The sequence below is a fragment of the Clytia hemisphaerica genome, unplaced genomic scaffold, assembly GCF_902728285.1.
Source record: "Clytia hemisphaerica strain Z4C2 unplaced genomic scaffold, Clytia hemisphaerica genome assembly, whole genome shotgun sequence".
Classification (NCBI taxonomy): domain Eukaryota; kingdom Metazoa; phylum Cnidaria; class Hydrozoa; order Leptothecata; family Clytiidae; genus Clytia; species Clytia hemisphaerica.
Window position 1 is genome coordinate 420463 of NW_027103394.1, and position 17906 is coordinate 438368.

At 33.7% G+C, this 17906-nt stretch overlaps 1 protein-coding gene and 1 long non-coding RNA gene across 2 annotated transcripts in view; one reads left to right on the forward strand and one right to left on the reverse strand.

The window, feature by feature from the left end:
* The window catches only part of LOC136824902 (uncharacterized), a 366918-nt gene that overhangs the window by 180695 nt on the left and 168317 nt on the right, over positions 1–17906 (reverse strand). The window lies entirely within an intron of this gene.
* LOC136824930 (uncharacterized) lies at positions 8323–11959 on the forward strand. The gene is made up of 4 exons (XM_067080918.1): positions 8323–8757; positions 9648–9728; positions 10504–11007; positions 11945–11959. The coding sequence occupies exons 1-4, from the start codon at positions 8323–8325 to the stop codon at positions 11957–11959; spliced, it is 1035 nt and encodes a 344-aa protein (XP_066937019.1).

A 17906-nucleotide genomic window follows, 5' to 3' on the forward strand; every position in this document is an offset into this window, starting at 1 on the left:
TCTGTTACTGATGTTCCTTTCTCATTTTCAATATGTTTCTCAACTCCAAGTAGTTTTTTTGTAATTTGGATTTTTAGTGCTTTCCTTTCAAAATGACGACTTCGCCAAATGCAGTCTAACTAAACATAGAATTCAACAAAAAAAATAAAAACAACAAAAAACTAACCTGGAATCCTTGGGTAGGTTTCAGAACGTTTTTTCTAAGAAGAAGATTGTGTGGTCCAGGCAGGATTTCATTCAGGTCATCCCTTGTGAAGTTTAAAAGATCTTCATTAGACCAACCATTACCTGTTTAAATCAGAGGTTTAAATAAATTCTTCAAAGAATTAATCAACTACTTTAGGCGTACAAACTTTCGCGAGCAGAAACTTTTTTAGTCCTTAAATTCGCGAAAGTAAATGTCTTTGAAAATTTTTAATGGAGTCATTCGCGAAAGTTTATGCTCGCGAATTTTTCTTTAAAAAATGGAAAATCTAAAAAACTTTGAAATCGTAATAAAAATATAATGTTAAGCATATTTCTAGTCTTTGAAGCCTTTTTAAAGCCATTAAACAACTGTTTATATCTAAAAATTTTAGCAGAATTTAATTTCGCGGTTTTTCGGCAAATCCGCGAAATTAAATTCCGCGAAACAAGAGTATTTTCAGGATTTTAAAAAAATACCCGTAAATTGTTTTTTTTTAAGGCAAAATAGGCCATATTATGGACAGAAAATTCTCTCAACCGCGAAATTGAATTCCCACGAAACTTCCGAATTTTGAGATGTGAACTGCGAAATTAAATTCCGCGAAAATTTCTTCCCGCGAAAATTCTTTCCCTTAAGATACTTTGGGGTTACCTATTCATCGGGGGTACCTAGCTGAATTAAAAGACGCTCTGGGGGCTTTGTATATTTTCCAAATTGTATATGTTATTTATTGAATTTTAGATATTTATATTTTTTTTACCCAGAGCACTCAGTTTCCCCTCCAATTTTGATCCCGATTCTTTCCACATCATCTTTTGCTAAATTTTTCAATTGTGATTATTTTGATTTACAGCCGCCCCCCCCCATTTTGTTGATTTTTACCTAGAATACCCACACCCCCCCCGCTTATTCCACCCACCCCTACAATTAAGCACAAAAGAGTAGACACTTATAATTCAAAGATTTCTTGGGATTTTGTTAAATTTGGGCAGTATTTATTTTTTTTATAAAAAACAAACTATTATTTCAAGTGAAAAAAAAATAAAATTCTCAAAATTGGAAGAAAAATGAAAAATGTAACTATAAAGAAATATCAGTTAACTTTTTTCTCTCGTGATATGGTTATCTACTTTCAAGACGCTAATAGCATGGTTGATAAGCTCATGATCACAAAACCTTTGCATTTTCTCAAGCACCCTGCCAACAGAGAATGCATCTGTAAGGATAGATTGTTTATGTCCTTTTAAGGTTTCGAAGCTCATAAGCCAGATGTGTACAATAGGTATTGTAGTACTTCTGCTTCTCCCGATTAAGGTTATAAGTTAATGGTGAAGAAGAGTGGGTTGCTTTCCCAAAATCAAAGATTTTAGGAACAGCAGATCCTTTACGAATATCTAAAAGGATATTGTCCTCCTTAATATCATTATGCAGGATGGAAAGTGAATGCATTTTAACAATACCATTTACAATTCCTTTTGCAATGTCATACCAAGCAAAGTTTTCAAAACATTTCTCAGAATTCTTCATAGCAAACTCTAAAGTGCAACTGACCATTTTACGATTTTGCCTGTCAAATATTTGCACAGCTTGCAAAATTATGCTGTTTCCATGCATGCCAAAAAAATGCAAAAAGTTGGGGAAACCGGAAAGTGCTTGATAGACACGACCTTCAACAATTTGAGAAGAACCCTTGCTATGTTTGATAGCAACCTCCAAGTCAATGTTCTTCAAGGTTCCTACTGTTACAGATCCGAAAAGACCAGCACCAAGGAAAGACTCTTTATCAGTCAACATTGAAGGATCAATTTGCATTGCAGATGGTAATTTGGAGGCAAGGGTCTCCTTTTTAAGAGCCATGTTCAGGTCAACCACTCCCTTCCGAGTTAAACGTTCATTCACTTGCTTGGCGAGCTTGAAAACTTGAGTATTCAGGATCTCATTCTGTTCTTTGAAGTGAAGACATTTTTTTGTCATTTTAAGAAGTTCTGCATCTTTATCCCTAGCTTGTTCTTTTTTTTCTTTTGCTGCTTTAGCACTTTTCACTTTTCGCAAGTGATTCCTCTCCTCGTTGCGAAGTTTTTTCTTCTCAATGGACCTCTCTAGAGAAAATGAAGAGAAAGTTCTAAATGTACTTTATTTTGTAGTTTTGTTTGAGCTTTTTTCTCGAAATCTTCAAATATACAATTCAGAATAAAGAATGTAGTCGGTATGAAACAGCACCGGTTAAGGTATTTGAAAATCAACCACTTCCAAAGTTCTCTGAATTAATACCCCTCTTATAATTACCAAAATTATGACTTAAAAAGTGTTTTTCACTTCAAATCAGAATGAAGAACATAATTGGTTGGTATCAAAAGACAGCACCGATTAAAGTACTTGAAAATGAACCACTTCCAAAGTTCTCTGAATTAATACCCCTCTTGTAATTACCAAAAACATGACTAGAAAGCCTTTTTTTACTTCAATTCAGAAAGAAGAACATAATTGGTTGGTATCAAAAGACAGCACCAGTTAAAGTACTTGAAAATGAACCACTTCCAAAGTTCTCTGAATTAATACCCCTCTTGTAATTACCAAAATTATGACTTAAAAAGTGTTTTTCACTTCAAATCAGAATGAAGAACATAATTGGTTGGTATCAAAAGACAGCACCGATTAAAGTACTTGAAAATGAACCACTTCCAAAGTTCTCTGAATTAATACCCCTCTTGTAATTACCAAAAACATGACTAGAAAGCCTTTTTTTACTTCAATTCAGAATGAAGAACATAGTTGGTTGGTATCAAAAGACAGCACCAGTTAAAGTACTTGAAAATGAACCACTTCCAAAGTTCTCTGAATTAATACCCCTCTTGTAATTACCAAAAAACATGACTACAAAAGTTTTTTTTACTTCAATTCAGAATGAAGAACATAGTTGGTTGGTATCAAAAGACAGCACCGGTTAAAGTACTTGAAAATGAACCACTTCCAAAGTTCTCTGAATTAATACCCCTCTTGTAATTACCAAAAACATGACTACTAAAGTTTTTTTTTACTTCAATTCAGAAAGAAGAACATAATTGGTTCATATCAAAAGACAGCACCGATTAAAGTACTTGAAAATGAACCACTTCCAAAGTTCTCTGAATTAATACCCCTCTTGTAATTACCAAAAACATGACTACTAAAGTTTTTTTTTACTTCAATTCAGAAAGAAGAACATAATTGGTTCATATCAAAAGACAGCACCGGTTTAAAGTACTTGAAAATGAACCACTTCCAAAGTTCTCTGAATTAATACCCCTCTTGTAATTACCAAAAACATGACTAGAAAGCCTTTTTTTACTTCAATTCAGAATGAAGAACATAGTTGGTTGGTATCAAAAGACAGCACCGATTAAAGTACTTGAAAATGAACCACTTCCAAAGTTCTCTGAATTAATACCCCTCTTGTAATTACCAAAAAACATGACTACAAAAGTTTTTTTTACTTCAATTCAGAATGAAGAACATAGTTGGTTGGTATCAAAAGACAGCACCGGTTAAAGTACTTGAAAATGAACCACTTCCAAAGTTCTCTGAATTAATACCCCTCTTGTAATTACCAAAAACATGACTAGAAAGCCTTTTTTTACTTCAATTCAGAATGAAGAACATAATTGGTTGGTATCAAAAGACAGCACCGGTTAAAGTACTTGAAAATGAACCACTTCCAAAGTTCTCTGAATTAATACCCCTCTTGTAATTACCAAAACCATGACTAGAAAGCCTTTTTTTACTTCAATTCAGAAAGAAGAACATAGTTGGTTGGTATCAAAAGACAGCACCGATTAAAGTACTTGAAAATGAAACACTTAAAGTTCTGAATTAATACCCCTCTTATAATTACCAAAAAATATGACTACAAAAGTTTTCTTTACTTCAATTCAGAATGAAGAACATAGTTGGTTGGTATCAAAAGACAGCACCGATTAAAGTACTTGAAAATGAACCACTTCCAAAGTTCTCTGAATTAATACCCCTCTTGTAATTACCAAAAACATGACTGAAAGCCTTTTTTTACTTCAATTCAGAATGAAGAACATAGTTGGTTGGTATCAAAAGACAGCACCGATTAAAGTACTTGAAAATGAACCACTTCCAAAGTTCTCTGAATTAATACCCCTCTTGTAATTACCAAAAACATGACTAGAAAGCCTTTTTTACTTCAATTAAGAAAGAAGAACATAGTTGGTTGGTATCAAAAGACAGCACCGATTAAAGTACTTGAAAATGAACCACTTCCAAAGTTCTCTGAATTAATACCCCTCTTGTAATTACCAAAAACATGACTAGAAAGCCTTTTTTTACTTCAATTCAGAAAGAAGAACATAGTTGGTTGGTATCAAAAGACAGCACCGATTAAAGTACTTGAAAATGAACCACTTCCAAAGTTCTCTGAATACCCCTCTTGTAATTACCAAAAACATGACTGAAAGCCTTTTTTTACTTAAATTCAGAAGGAGAACATACTTGGTTGGTATCAAAAGACAGCACTGATTAAAGTACTTGAAAATAAACCACTTCCAAAGTTCTCTGAATTAATACTCCTTTTACTTCAATTCAGAATGAATAACATGATTGATTGGTATCAAAAGAAAGCACAGGTAATGAACTACTTACATAGTTCTGAAACATTCCCCTCGTTATACTCATTAAAAGCATGGCATGATTTGTTATGAAATTCTTTTTTCAAACTTTTTATTTTGGAGACTCAATGGAAACAGTTTTGAAAACATGCTATAGGCCTCCCTCAAAAATCAGAGTTTTTGCATGAAGAAAATAAAGGTAAGGCTACACTGATGATTTTTTTCAGATGGGCAATATTTATAAAATAAAAATAAAATAAATATTAATATACTTTCTATTTTCTTTTTTCAGATGGCTAGACAACAACAATATTCAGACGGCTGCAATGCAATAATTGCATGGCAGCCAACTGAAAAAATCGTCAGTGTAGCTTTATCCCAAATATTCAGCCCAACCTGACCACTGCACAATGAAAAATAAACAACCTCATATTTGCAAAATATGGCAAAACTAATGACCAGCAGAAAATGAAAAAAAATCACTCACTTTTGATCATATCATGAACAACTTCAGATTGTTTGGACAGGGCTTCAACTAAACCAGATGCTTCCATTCCCTGAAGTTAAAGATACAAAAATGTAATGCAGTATTCAGTTCAGGGTTCTTAATTTCCAATTAATGTTTAGGCAGTTTAGTGACTTTACCTGCTATTTTAAAATGATTTGTGTATATTTATACTTATTTGTGCTTAATTAAAGGGGTGAAATAAGCGGGGGGCATGAAGACACCAGGTAAAAATTAACAAAATGAGAGGGAGGCCCATAATAAAGTCCTATTGGTCTGATTTTGCTAAAAATTTATAGGAAATTGAAGGTTTTTGTCATAAAATGGGGAGGGAGGTCATTCATCAAGTGATATGGGGGTGATTTGTTTCCAAATATTGCAACACTTTACAAAATTTGGAGATTATCTTTAAAAGATCAATTTGGCAAATTACATACAATGACATCACTTCAAAGCGCCGCAAGATATGAAAAAGCAAAATCTATTTCAAACAAGGTGACCATCAAAAATAGCTCTGTTTGTGTCGCAGCAGGTTTAAAAAATGCATGCTGGCGGGCAGACAGAAAAATTGTCGGGTTTTTGAAAAGTGTGACAATATACTTTAAAATAACGAATTGCTTTTCCCAGATTTTTTCCCACATTTCCACACCGGAAAATCAGCAGAAAATGTGATGTGGGCAGGTGACACAAATAGAAACTCTTTTTGATGGCCGCCTTAGCACCTTTTGAGTAAAGTAGGATGATAGATATTTTTTCAAAGAGGCCACCCTGTTGAATAATTATGTAGTCCAGCAGAAAAACAATGATTAAACCATGCATAATTATTACAATATGCATGATACAGTACATATTGTGCAAGGGGTCTGATCCCACCAAAAAATGAGGTCCCAGCACTATCTAAAACCCCCACCTGATATCTTGAATCCTTGGTCCCACCTAAAACTCAATTTTTTCCCTGCTCCCAAAAACAATTGTGTGAACCCTTTTAAACTATGAAAGTTATTTCACTAATATCAGTTAGGCAAATCCTTGCATTTGCACACGGTATGTATTTGCAAGGGTTTTTCCCGACCCTGGGCAAGTGAACTTGAAAGGCAAATACGCCGATTTTAACTTTAAAGTGAAAACGGGGGAAAATGAAGATGAACGGGGCTTTCATTTTTTATTCACAAGACTCTTCATTTGTTAATAAAGGATTTTGTCTATTGAAAAAAAATTCCATCTATTCAATCTTTTTTTAATCAAGCAAAATGGTTTTGATAATCTCTGCTCAGTGTATTTGCAACAGGTTTTCACATTACTTTCGTTTTTTGACGCGTTACTTTTGTTTTTGACCCGTTGCATTTGCAACATATCGGACCCGTGCAAATGCAAGGATTTGCCTAACTGAATATTCAAAGATTTAAGATATGCTTCAAATAAGATTTTAAACAAGAGAGCATTAAATAGCAGGTAAGAAGGAAGGTACTGCAGGCAAAAATTTTAAAATGGTATATATACTAAACTTTAAAATGAGGCTTCTGTAACTAAGTTAGCCAGTCCCACCAATCAAATTTCAGTCCCAGCTCATCCTGTTAATCCCCCCCGAAATCCAAAAAATCGAAAGTCCCACCTAAAGATTTCTAACCCAAATCAACAAGACCCTCCCTTAATTTAGGGGGGTGCACACTATGCAGTAATTATGCATGGCTGTTATCATTGTTTTTATGGCTGGACTACAGAAGTAAGTAGAGGACATACACCCTGTTGAATAGATATTTTTTTCAAAAAGGACGTCCTGTTGGATAATAAAGTAGCCCAGCAGAAATTAGGTAATGAGAAATACCTTAAGGCAGTTGATCGGCTGCAGCAATGCACGCGAATTTTTTTTGTATGGCTATAGGCTATTACCCATATAAGTGTCCGCGCCGCGACAAGCTAGAGAGTGGAATACATCATCAGGTCTTGGAATTTGCAACCTAATGAGAACGTATGTACTTTTTAGTTTGCCGCCGCACACACAGTTGTATAGGTAACAGTCTTTAAAGAAAAAACGCGGTGTGTGTCGCTACAGTCGATCATCTGATTTAAGGTATTTTTCGTTACGTAATTCTGCTGCTGCTAGACCACTTTATTATTCAACAGGACGTCCTTTTTGAAAAAATATCTATTATTCAACAGGGAATTAAATTAATAATTCAGTCCAGCCACCACAGAGAGAGAAAAACATTGTTTAATCAATGTTAAAGTCGAACGTCTAACTTACGTTTAAAATTAAATGAAAGATACAGATGTTGATGATAAAATTATAAAATAAGGATCGATTTATTTGTGACAAAGTGAAGAGTGTTTGATTAAGAGTTGACCTATTTCAGGATTTATACAATTGTCTGCAAATTTCAGGAGCTTTAACCACTGATGAGAAAAATACAAGAAAGGAAGATTATTGAGTAGACTTAGCTTTTTATGTGGATGATATTGCCAGTATTCCTTGGTCATAACTTCATTCTTCACTTCCCATGATTGAAAAACTTCTCCATAAAACCGCTGGAAACATTTCTTCAGTCAGATTCCACAACTTTCCCCATTGTTATCGTTTAAATTCCCAAAAAAACTTGGTGGAAATGACCCGCTGACCTAATGAGCTAAACTTTCCAACGTTCGACCATCTGACCAAGGTTGATAAAAGCGCGCACTTTTTTCAAGGTTGTAGAACCGCTTTAAAAATTCAACTGTACAACCGCTGTACAAAGTACAAACTGTACAAAGTTAAACCGCTTTGATTGGTTGTATCCTGAAATAATGATGTAATTTCACCAAATAAACCAATCACTAGCACTCATTAGACTGGATAATTCATTTCCCGTGTGAGTTCGGGGCTAAATCATAATGGTAGACGAGTTCTGCGAGTGACCAGGAAAATATATAGAAGCAAACTGTCACAGCTTTTATGCCTGTTTATGCTTACGACTTACTTAACCTGCTTGATTGAGCTTCTATACTGCATGAGAATCGTAAACTTATAGAAAAGTAAAACTGTGATGAAATGTAAATTATGTGGTGTATTCATTTGTACTGAATTGAAGTATCTATTGAAACATATATGTCAAGTTCATGCATCAAATCCAGAATTTTCTGCTTCTTGCCCTGTTGATGGCTGTTTCCGACAGTTTCGGAAATATGACACACTATATCGACATACAAGAAAGGATCACAAGGATTTACATGATTCAAATAATTGCATTGCTCTCAACAAAAATATTGAGCATATGGACGTCTTGGTGTATAATATTGATAGTATTGATGAAGACGATGATGATGAAATTCTACCAAATAGCCCTGATGATGATACTGGTGCTGCTGGTGATCATGGTGATCATAACATCAATATTAGAGCTGATGATAGCAATGAAAATAGTAACAATGAGGATGCTACAAATTTTCCATTAGAAAGAATTGAAGATGACCTTACCACTGTAAGCAAAAGAATGTTTTGTTTGTCAGTTTTAAATACAAAGTACAAGGTTCTAGTTTCCTGCAACATTGAATTACATTACATTTTTAAAGAGGACTGTCTGCTGTTGAATAGATATTTTTCAAAGAGGCCACCGTTGAATAATTATGTAGTCAAGCAGAAAACAATGATAAAACCATGCATAATTATTACAATATGCATGATTACAGTAATTATGCATGGCTGTATTGTTTTTATGGCTGGACTACATAATTATTCAAATAGGGTGGTCTCTTTGAAAAAATATCTATAACATAGCCCAGCCAGTAAGATTATTAAAATGAAATACCTTATTAGCTAATAAAGCAAATGATCAGATGAAGCTAAGTTTTTTGCTTTATGGCTATTACATACAAGTGTCTGTACAGCAAGCTAGAAAGTACCCATAGACCTTTTTCAAAGAGGCCACTCTGTTGAATAATTACGTAGTCCAGCCATAAAAAGAACGATACAGCCATGCATAATTACTGTATCTGCTGGACTACATACTTATTCAACAGAATGGCCTCTTTGAAAAAAGGTCTACCGTCATTTGCTCTAACTTGAAATGAGTGGTCGCAAAATGGGATGGCAATTCGGCTATATTTCACCGAACCTCCAAAGTCATTTAAATAATATAATCACGAATCATAGATAGGAAATAATATGAATACGCTACTCTCACCAGGTAGGCTCTCACACTGCAAAATGAACATGTATTATTGGTTCTTCAAACTCATTTCACTTTACCACAGCAGGCTTTAAAGTTCATGTTTTTTTGCTCCCTAGTCTAGAAAGGCCTTTAGTGCGATATAAACAAATAATGTGATTGGTTTAAAAAAGTCAACAATAATTTTCTTTTCCTTTTTTCAGGATTTCAGCTATAAGCTACAAGAAATGAGCAATGATGTTGGTAACTTGATTTTATTTTTGAGGAAAAGTAAAATTTCACAGGTAATTTTTCAATCGCTGTTTAGTATGGTACCGTTGTTCAGGTAACTTTCATAAGCCAGGAATAAACAATATCCAAACCCACAAAATGTTTGTGAACACAGCACACATATTAGAATTTTTTTTTTCTGTTTGCAAGTGATTTTTGCTAACTACTAACTACTCTTTTGTGCTTAATTGTAGGGGGTCACTTTGCAATTTTTGGAAAAAAATCACCCCCATTTCACTTTATAATGACCCCCCCCCCCCCATTTTATGGATTTTTCCCCGAAGTACCACCCCCTGCTTATTCCACCCCCTACAATTAAGCACAAAAGAGTACTAGAATAAAGTCATGTGGTGGATTAAAAAATAAATTGTGCCAAATGATGGAATAAACTTGATATAACCCAGATTTATACAATGCTGGATGGTTTTCAGGCTCTCAAATTTATTATTAATAATATGTGAGGAATCTCATTAGTGTATGCCTATGACATCACTTCGTGATTTTTTATACATATCATTAATCTGGTTTTAATAAGTTTTTTTTTGAGTTTTACTTTAATTATATTGATGACGAGAAAGGGCTGTGGTCTGGAGGTTATGAAAGTAAGCCGAAACAACGGTAACAATAATAACTCCTATGTATTATAATATTTTGCTGGATGATTAAAAACTTATCAACAGGAATTCAAAAAGGTTCAATTCATGTACTTGAGCAAAATATGTAGAAAACTGGAGAAAATTATCTTTGTTTTTGATAGCTTCAATTTACTATTATTTGTATTGTTTTCAGGTTGTTGTAGACGAAATCATTAAAAGAAATTCTAAGATCATTGCTTCAACTGTCGATTTGGTATCTGAAGATGTATGTGATAAAATGAAAAAACTATCATTAGATGAAGCAACAATTGCTGCAGTTTGTGAATCAACCCAAATATATTCTAATCCATTTTTTGGTCTACACACCAAGTACATGCAAGATAAATACCTTGAAGAGCATATTATTTTTACAAAGCCAATAGAGGTTGAACTTGGAAAGATATTGAAACAAGTGCAATCACCAAAAACAAAAGAGTTAGAATTAAAAGAAGTTCCTGAGACATGTGTTTACATATCGATAATTGATAAGATTCAACATTTGTTATCGAATGACGAAATGGCCACAGTATTATTACAAAAGCCTAAGTTTTCCAGGGAAGGTGTTTTTTATGACATTTTTGATGGATCCTTTTTTAAGAACTCCCAATATTCTGATAGGGAAGAACCTGTTTTCACTATTTTACTTTTCCAAGATGGGGTTGGATTGTGTAATCCAATTGGCAACAGAAATACTAAACACAATATGGTCAATTTTTACTGGACCCTGTGCAACATTCCTCCTAAGTATCGATCCAAACTCAGTGCAATTAATTGCGCGGACCTGACTGAACTGATGGAAAGGTGCCCAGTGGTAAAACTTCAAATCAATTCACTAGAAGACAGAATAAAGTAAAACAGGGCCAAATTTGGAGGTTCTTGGATCACTCGTTGACCAAAAATAGTCAAAAAACGGTCAGAATCTCAAAAAAGTGAATTTTTGTAAATTTTTTGCATTTTTTTGACTTTTTTGCTTAAAATCTCGCTGGAAAGACTCATTTTTGAAATTTTTTTTGCTTGACCATAAAGGACAATCTAATTCCTACGAGTTCGACCAAAAATAACGATTTCTAACTCAAACTGGGCATTACAGGAGGGCTTCGCCCTCCTATATAGCCCATGTCGTATATATACGACATCGGCACTTAAAGGGTTAAAAGAGGACGCCCTCTATTGAATAATTAAGTAGTTCAGTAGAAATTACGTAATAAATATACCTTAAAACCAATGATCAACCGCACGGTAAGTTTTCTTTTATTTACGACTGTTACCTAAAAGTGTCTGCGCAGCAAGCTAAAAAGTAGAGATTAATCCTCAGGTCTCGGACTAATGATTGCATGTGTATTTTCTAGCTTGTCGCGCGGACACTAACAACCGTAAAGAAAAAACTAATGAGCGTGCGGCTAGAAACCTTTTTGCTTTAATAAAGAATTCTTACATTAAGAAAATTTCAAATCAAAGGAGTAAAATTTTCTTACATCAAGAAAACCAAAAAAAAACAGAAAATCTATTTTCTTACGTTAAGAAAACCAAGAAAAAAAAAATTTGTTTTCTTAAATTAAGAAAGATTAAGAAAATCTTTCTAATTCATTTCTTAGGTTAAGAAAGACTAAGAAAATCTTTCTGTTTTTATGAATAATTTTCTTAAGTCGATATTTTTCTTAAATACTTTAAACTGTCTTAAGAAAGCTTATTAACTGTGACGTACTTTTTCTTAAATCAATATTTCTATTCTAATGAAAAGAAATATTTTCTTGGGATTTCTTAAGATAAGATAATTCTTTTTCTTTAAGAAATTATTTTTTGCAGTGTGAGATTATGAGCATACATACATCGTAACTTTTTTAATCGTAGGGCGAGCTTGGTTACAATAGCATACTTCTCCTGTTTCTTTATCATACCTCCATGGCCTTAATCAAGTCTTCTTTCAGGAATCTTGATTGAGGCATATCTTAGGTTCCATTACTAATTATACAAATGTCTCCACTCAAAGATAACTCCAACATCATCTACCAGTCATTTCCAATCCACTCTACTTTTCATCTCAGACTTTGAATCATTTATAAAGCTTCTTTTGTGGTTATCTGGATCCAATCTAAGAACATCGAAGTATAACAGACAGAATAAGACTCGACGTCAAACGTAAAGTAAAGCAGTAAATACCTTAAATCTTTTTGAAACGCCTCCAAAAATCTTTGACGTATTTGGTATTTGTAACAGTTCCTATTCTTTTGATTTGTTATCAGAAAGTTGATAGTTATCTCACATCCTTATTTTGTTATAAAATTCTGATAGCAAGAAGCTATATTCATATGGTGTCGCTCTACCTCAAAATGGCGGATCTTTGGGGACTAAGAATTAATAGTGGAGAGTGTTTATGTTATTTTTTTTTTTTTTTTTCTTTATAATTTGAGAAACTACATTACACTTACGAACACATACTACTCACAAAACGAACACAGAAAAAGAGAAATCTCCTCCCCCGCAAGGCACTAAGTGATATCGCCAGGGGTACTAAGCTATAAAATAAAATAAAAACTTAAAGGAAAAACCATCAATAAAAGGAGTAAAAAAAAAAAAATATTATAGCTATGTAAAAAGATAATACTCTTTATAAGGAAATGACAACGCTCCGTCATAAATTTTGAAGCCCCCTCAGATCCGCCACTTTAACTGGAGTCCGATTCATACCGTGAATACCTAGACCTATTTATGACAATTTCCTCTATCTACAAAAATGATCAATTTTATTCCTCCTATAGAACTAAAATTAGAGAAGTTTTAACGTCAAAGACTTTTAAGCCATCCTTCTTTTACTAAATTCTTGAAATTCCTTGGAAATTTCGATTTTCTTTTGAGCGATCTACTTGGTTTTTTCTTGTCTTTATCAACTATCTCAATGATCTCCATCAAGCACCACTGACATCCTCTGAGATCACGTGATTTCTTTTTGTTACTTTTTAAACCAACATTTGTCCAGAAAAATTTCCGTTAGACACCCTCCGAAATTATTTCAAATTAATTTTTTTGGTTTTGTTTCAAAATCTGACCGACTTAAATTTCTTTATAACGGGTGTTTGAAAGAAAAAAAGTTGGCCTCTACTTAAGGCTTTTAATGTTTTTAATTGGTGATCAGTGATAAAAAGGTGATCAGTGATCATTCCTAATTGGAATGTTTCCTGAATGTTCCATCAGTATAACTTAAAGATTTTTATAGAACTGACGGTCAATTGACGGTACTTGCTTACCTAAAGGGAACTAATTTTTGCGGGAACTAATTTTCGTGGGAACTAATTTTCGCTTTCCAGAACCCGCAAAATTAAATTTTGGCCACTTTTACATAAAATAATTTGAAAAATCCCAAGGAAAATGGGGCAAAAGTGCGAAAATTAGTTCCCGCGAAATGCAATTTTTCGAATTTTTCTCAACCACGAAAATTACTTCTCACAAAAATTAGTTCCCTTAAGGTACTCAAAGTTTAACAAAATTTACTATTTTTTTCAGGGTGCAGACATTCAAATCGAAGGGAACGACACGAACTTCGGTTTGATTCGATTAGGAGATTGTGTAGAAAGAGAAGTAACGCTGGTTAATACAAGCCCTATTGAAGCTCGTTGGAAAATTTCGTATACTTCCTATCAGGTATCAAGATTTATATTTTTCAAGGAGTGATAACTAATATCGGGGGGGGGGAGGAGAGTCAAGGTAAACGACCTACCGTATGGCCCTTAAGGGTCTTGACCAAAGTGCACTGTAAGAGTTGAAATTATCAAAGATGAGAAAAAGGGCACTCTAAGGGTGGAAAATCGGACCTCATTTTGCCTTAAAATTTTCAAAAATTTTTCAAAAATGACTAAGCCAGTCACGGCCACAATCCATGGATCCTGGTTTGAATCCCCGTTTCCTCCAAAGGTCCGTACAGCTCATAGATAGCCGGTCTGGCTTGTCCTGGACACCGTGAAAATAATCAAAAGACTGTTTTATAGTTCTAGATTATTTATCTGTCCATTTAAAACAACGACTTTTATCTATCCATTTATCTAAATGCTACCTTTGCTTAAAGTCCCTAGAAAGCACAGCACAGGCTGATTAGTGGACATTGAAAAATTAGTTGATCAAAATTCAATCAATGAATGCTTTAGCTCAAATATTCGATCTAAATCAAGCTTTTGGTCAAGGAGCTGATGACAGCAAAATGTATCATTTTGACATTCCTTGAATTTCAAATTGTATAATTTGGCATTAAAAAGAAACAAAGTCATGAAAATATTATCTCCCGATAATGATGTCATCCGCGAAATTAAATCTCCTACGAAATCTTGAAGTTTCGCGGATGAACTCGACTGCGAAATTCAATCCCCGCGAAAAAATTTCCCATTAACGTAGCATATTTGAAAACTCTCATATTGTTTTATTGTATTAGGACCCAGATTCAGAATACCTACAAATCACACCAAATGAGGGCGTTTTGGGCGCAAATAGTGAAGAAACAATCAACTTGAGATTCTGTCCGAAAGAAGAGGTGACTTTTACCGGACACTTAACTTGTGACGTTGCGGACAGTAAACCATGGTAAGTGATTCTTTGGATATGAGAATAATTTTCTGAAAATCGCTATATAACATTCCCAGAAACCTTTCTGTCAATTCTCAACACGGTCGATACCGTTGCATATCTCAATTCAAACTTTAATTGTTCCTTATTTAGACTGGCACGCCAGTCGGGCTGGAACGGTATCACGCGGGAAAAGTGAGCGTAGGAGTTAGGTAAGCGTAGGAAGAAATTTTGTCGGCGGCGAGGGCTGAAAGCCCGACTGGAGCGAAACCCCAGGAAGGAAAAAACGGCTAAGCTGAAGCCCCAATCTTACAACGCCAGATTTCGGCGTTGTAGAAATGAATGAACTTTGAGAAATTCATGAAATGAGAAATGAAAACTTCCGTCAAAGTCGCAGATCGTGTTGTTTTGATTTTTGAGGAGGGAGTGATTGGAAAAAATAATGGCTGACTTCTAGTGGAAATTTTTATTTGAAAAGATTTTGTTTTGTTTCTTGTTTCTTATTGATGAGTCTCTTCTTTGTGTATATGTGGCTTTTCTTCATGGTTCTCTGCATGCAAAATTCTTTGGCTCATTTTTGATTGTTTTTTGTTTTGATTTGAGAGGCAAGAGAAGATGGAAAATCTTGTAACATCAGTTATCAGAACTTGTTGACTTGTTATCTTTTCCTATTCATAACTCATTGGTCAGCCTAAGCTGAGCATTCAAATAGGTAAAATTTTCCAGTTTCATCATCATCATAAGACGGCAAAAAAAAATCCGATTTTCCGATCTCACTTTGATTTCTAAACTTTCTTCCGATCGGGTTAACTTTTTGGGTACTTTTAGCGTACGTTGTTTTTACAGATCATAATGTGCTCACTTTGATTTCTCAACTTTCTTCCGATCGGGTTAACTTTTTGGGTACTTTTAGCGTACGTTGTTTTAACAGATCATAATGTGGTGTTTCAAGATGGCGGCTCAAGCGATAGTCAGATGTGATAAAAGTCAGTGTTGTACCAAAGTATTTCCAGTACAAGCCGTATATGTATAAAAGCTGCGAAGCGATCCAGAGCCTCCCTCAATTCGCAAGTTGCAAGCAAAACATCTTAGACACACAAACAATGTATATTCAACAACATTTTTGCAGTTTTCCTTTACATTCGCTCTAGTCTTTCCGAATATAAAAATGACATCTGTAGTCAGTGTAGTATTATCTCTCATTGATGAAAAATGAAGCTTCAACCGTTCTATTTTTCATTTTCTAAAATAAATAGCAAAAAGTTTAAAGAAACAACAATATGTTCCTCCTGGCGTTACTTTTACTTTTTTTTTAAGACAAAAGGAAAAACCGAAAATATAAAATTACGAAAGATTTATTTTATTTTATGCTTTACAAAAGATTTTTTTAAATGTACATACTTTTAACCTTCCTAGATATATATATTATATATACCAATTTTTGGTGATGAAAGAGACTATAATAATAAAAAAAAAATATAAGAAGTAAGATGAAAACACTAACAAACTCAGGGCATTTTGAATTTATAAAATAAAAACAAACTGTACCCTTATAATCATAAAGGTTGGTGAGTCCAGTCAAAACACAGATTTGATCTGTAGCGTCACGCTTCACCTTTATACACCAGTACTTATAGCGCTGATGTGAAAATAGGTCTGTGTGAGGGGAGGTATTCTGCGTGAATATGGGTTTTCGAAGCTGCAGCGGAGGAGATCATCTTTTATTTCAAAAATTATTTTTACGGGGGTCAAACATAATTTCACGAGCGTGTTTATGTAACTTGTTTTTGTTTGATTTTTCTTTACACGTTTTTTTTTTTATTAGAACCCAGTTTATAAGAACATTTAGGCTGAAATTCGTCGAAAAATTAAGAACATCGTAAGAACATGCCCAGCCTCAGTTTGGAAAAAAATGACAAGAAACTACAATTTTTCTTCTTTTCAAGCAGTTTTAACCCAACTTAGGCATGGATTTTCTAAAATCGATAGTCAAATATTGTCCAAATTGTACCAATTTTATATGCTCTTTATTTTGCATGATATTGTCGATTTAGAGTAGTCTGAAAAATTAAGAACGCATTTAAGAACATTTAAGGCTGAAAATTGCTAAAAAAATAAGCACATCCAGGCTCAGCCAAATTTTAAGTGTTCTAATAAAAAAAAAACGTGTATTTGAACAATTATTAAAAGGGTATTCTTCGTTATTATGCATCAAATAATGGTTAGTTTTTATTTGAACAATTATTAAAAGGATATTTTCGTCATTATGCATCAAGTAATGGTGTAATGGAAATAAATTAGGAAATGCAGAGATTTGAGAAAAGTGAATATAGGTTTTCGTTTTTATAAGCATTGTTTGGAGTAAAAGATGGCTAAGGTATGAAAAGTGAATATAGGTTTTCGATATTTATAAGCATTTGTTTGGAGTAAAAGATGGCTAAATTAGGAAAAGTGAATATGGGTTTTCGTTTTTATAAGCATTGTTTGAAGTAAAAGATAGCTACAGTAGGAAAAGTGAATACATATAGGTTTTCGTTTTTATAAGCATTTGTTTGGAGTAAAAGATAGATTTATATTTTTCTGGAAAAATCATTAGTTTGTAAAATATACTTGTTTCTTTCTAATACCAACCATTAGATACTGCAATACTTCGAAATCGAATAAACGCCCCCATAAAGAAACACCCTTCCTTAAACGAAAATTTCCACAAGAAAGTCTCATAGAGTGCGTTAAAGAGCCCCCGAAAACCTATTTTCACTTTGCCGTAATTTCGACAACATTTAGCTGGAGCCAAGAGACACGCTTTTTTTATAAGAATGGTATAAATCCATTATAAAATATAATATTTATAAAATATTCTTACAGTTACAGCATTCTTAGGTTAGGATCCTATTTCAGACTTGATTCAACATTTAGTACTTACGTCCTAAGCATAAAATGGCATATAAATTTATAATTGAAAATCCTCTAAAAATGGCATATTCTTAACTTTCATCAAGAACATTC

Excerpts from the sequence above, each read along its gene's own strand:
- LOC136824930 (XM_067080918.1), top strand. The coding sequence starts at position 8,323 with ATGAAATGTAAATTATGTGGTGTATTCATTTGTACTGAATTGAAGTAT. Across the intron at positions 8,758-9,647 it reads TTGAAGATGACCTTACCACT|GATTTCAGCTATAAGCTACA; the intron begins GTAAGCAAAAGA and ends TCCTTTTTTCAG. Across the intron at positions 9,729-10,503 it reads GGAAAAGTAAAATTTCACAG|GTTGTTGTAGACGAAATCAT; the intron begins GTAATTTTTCAA and ends TATTGTTTTCAG.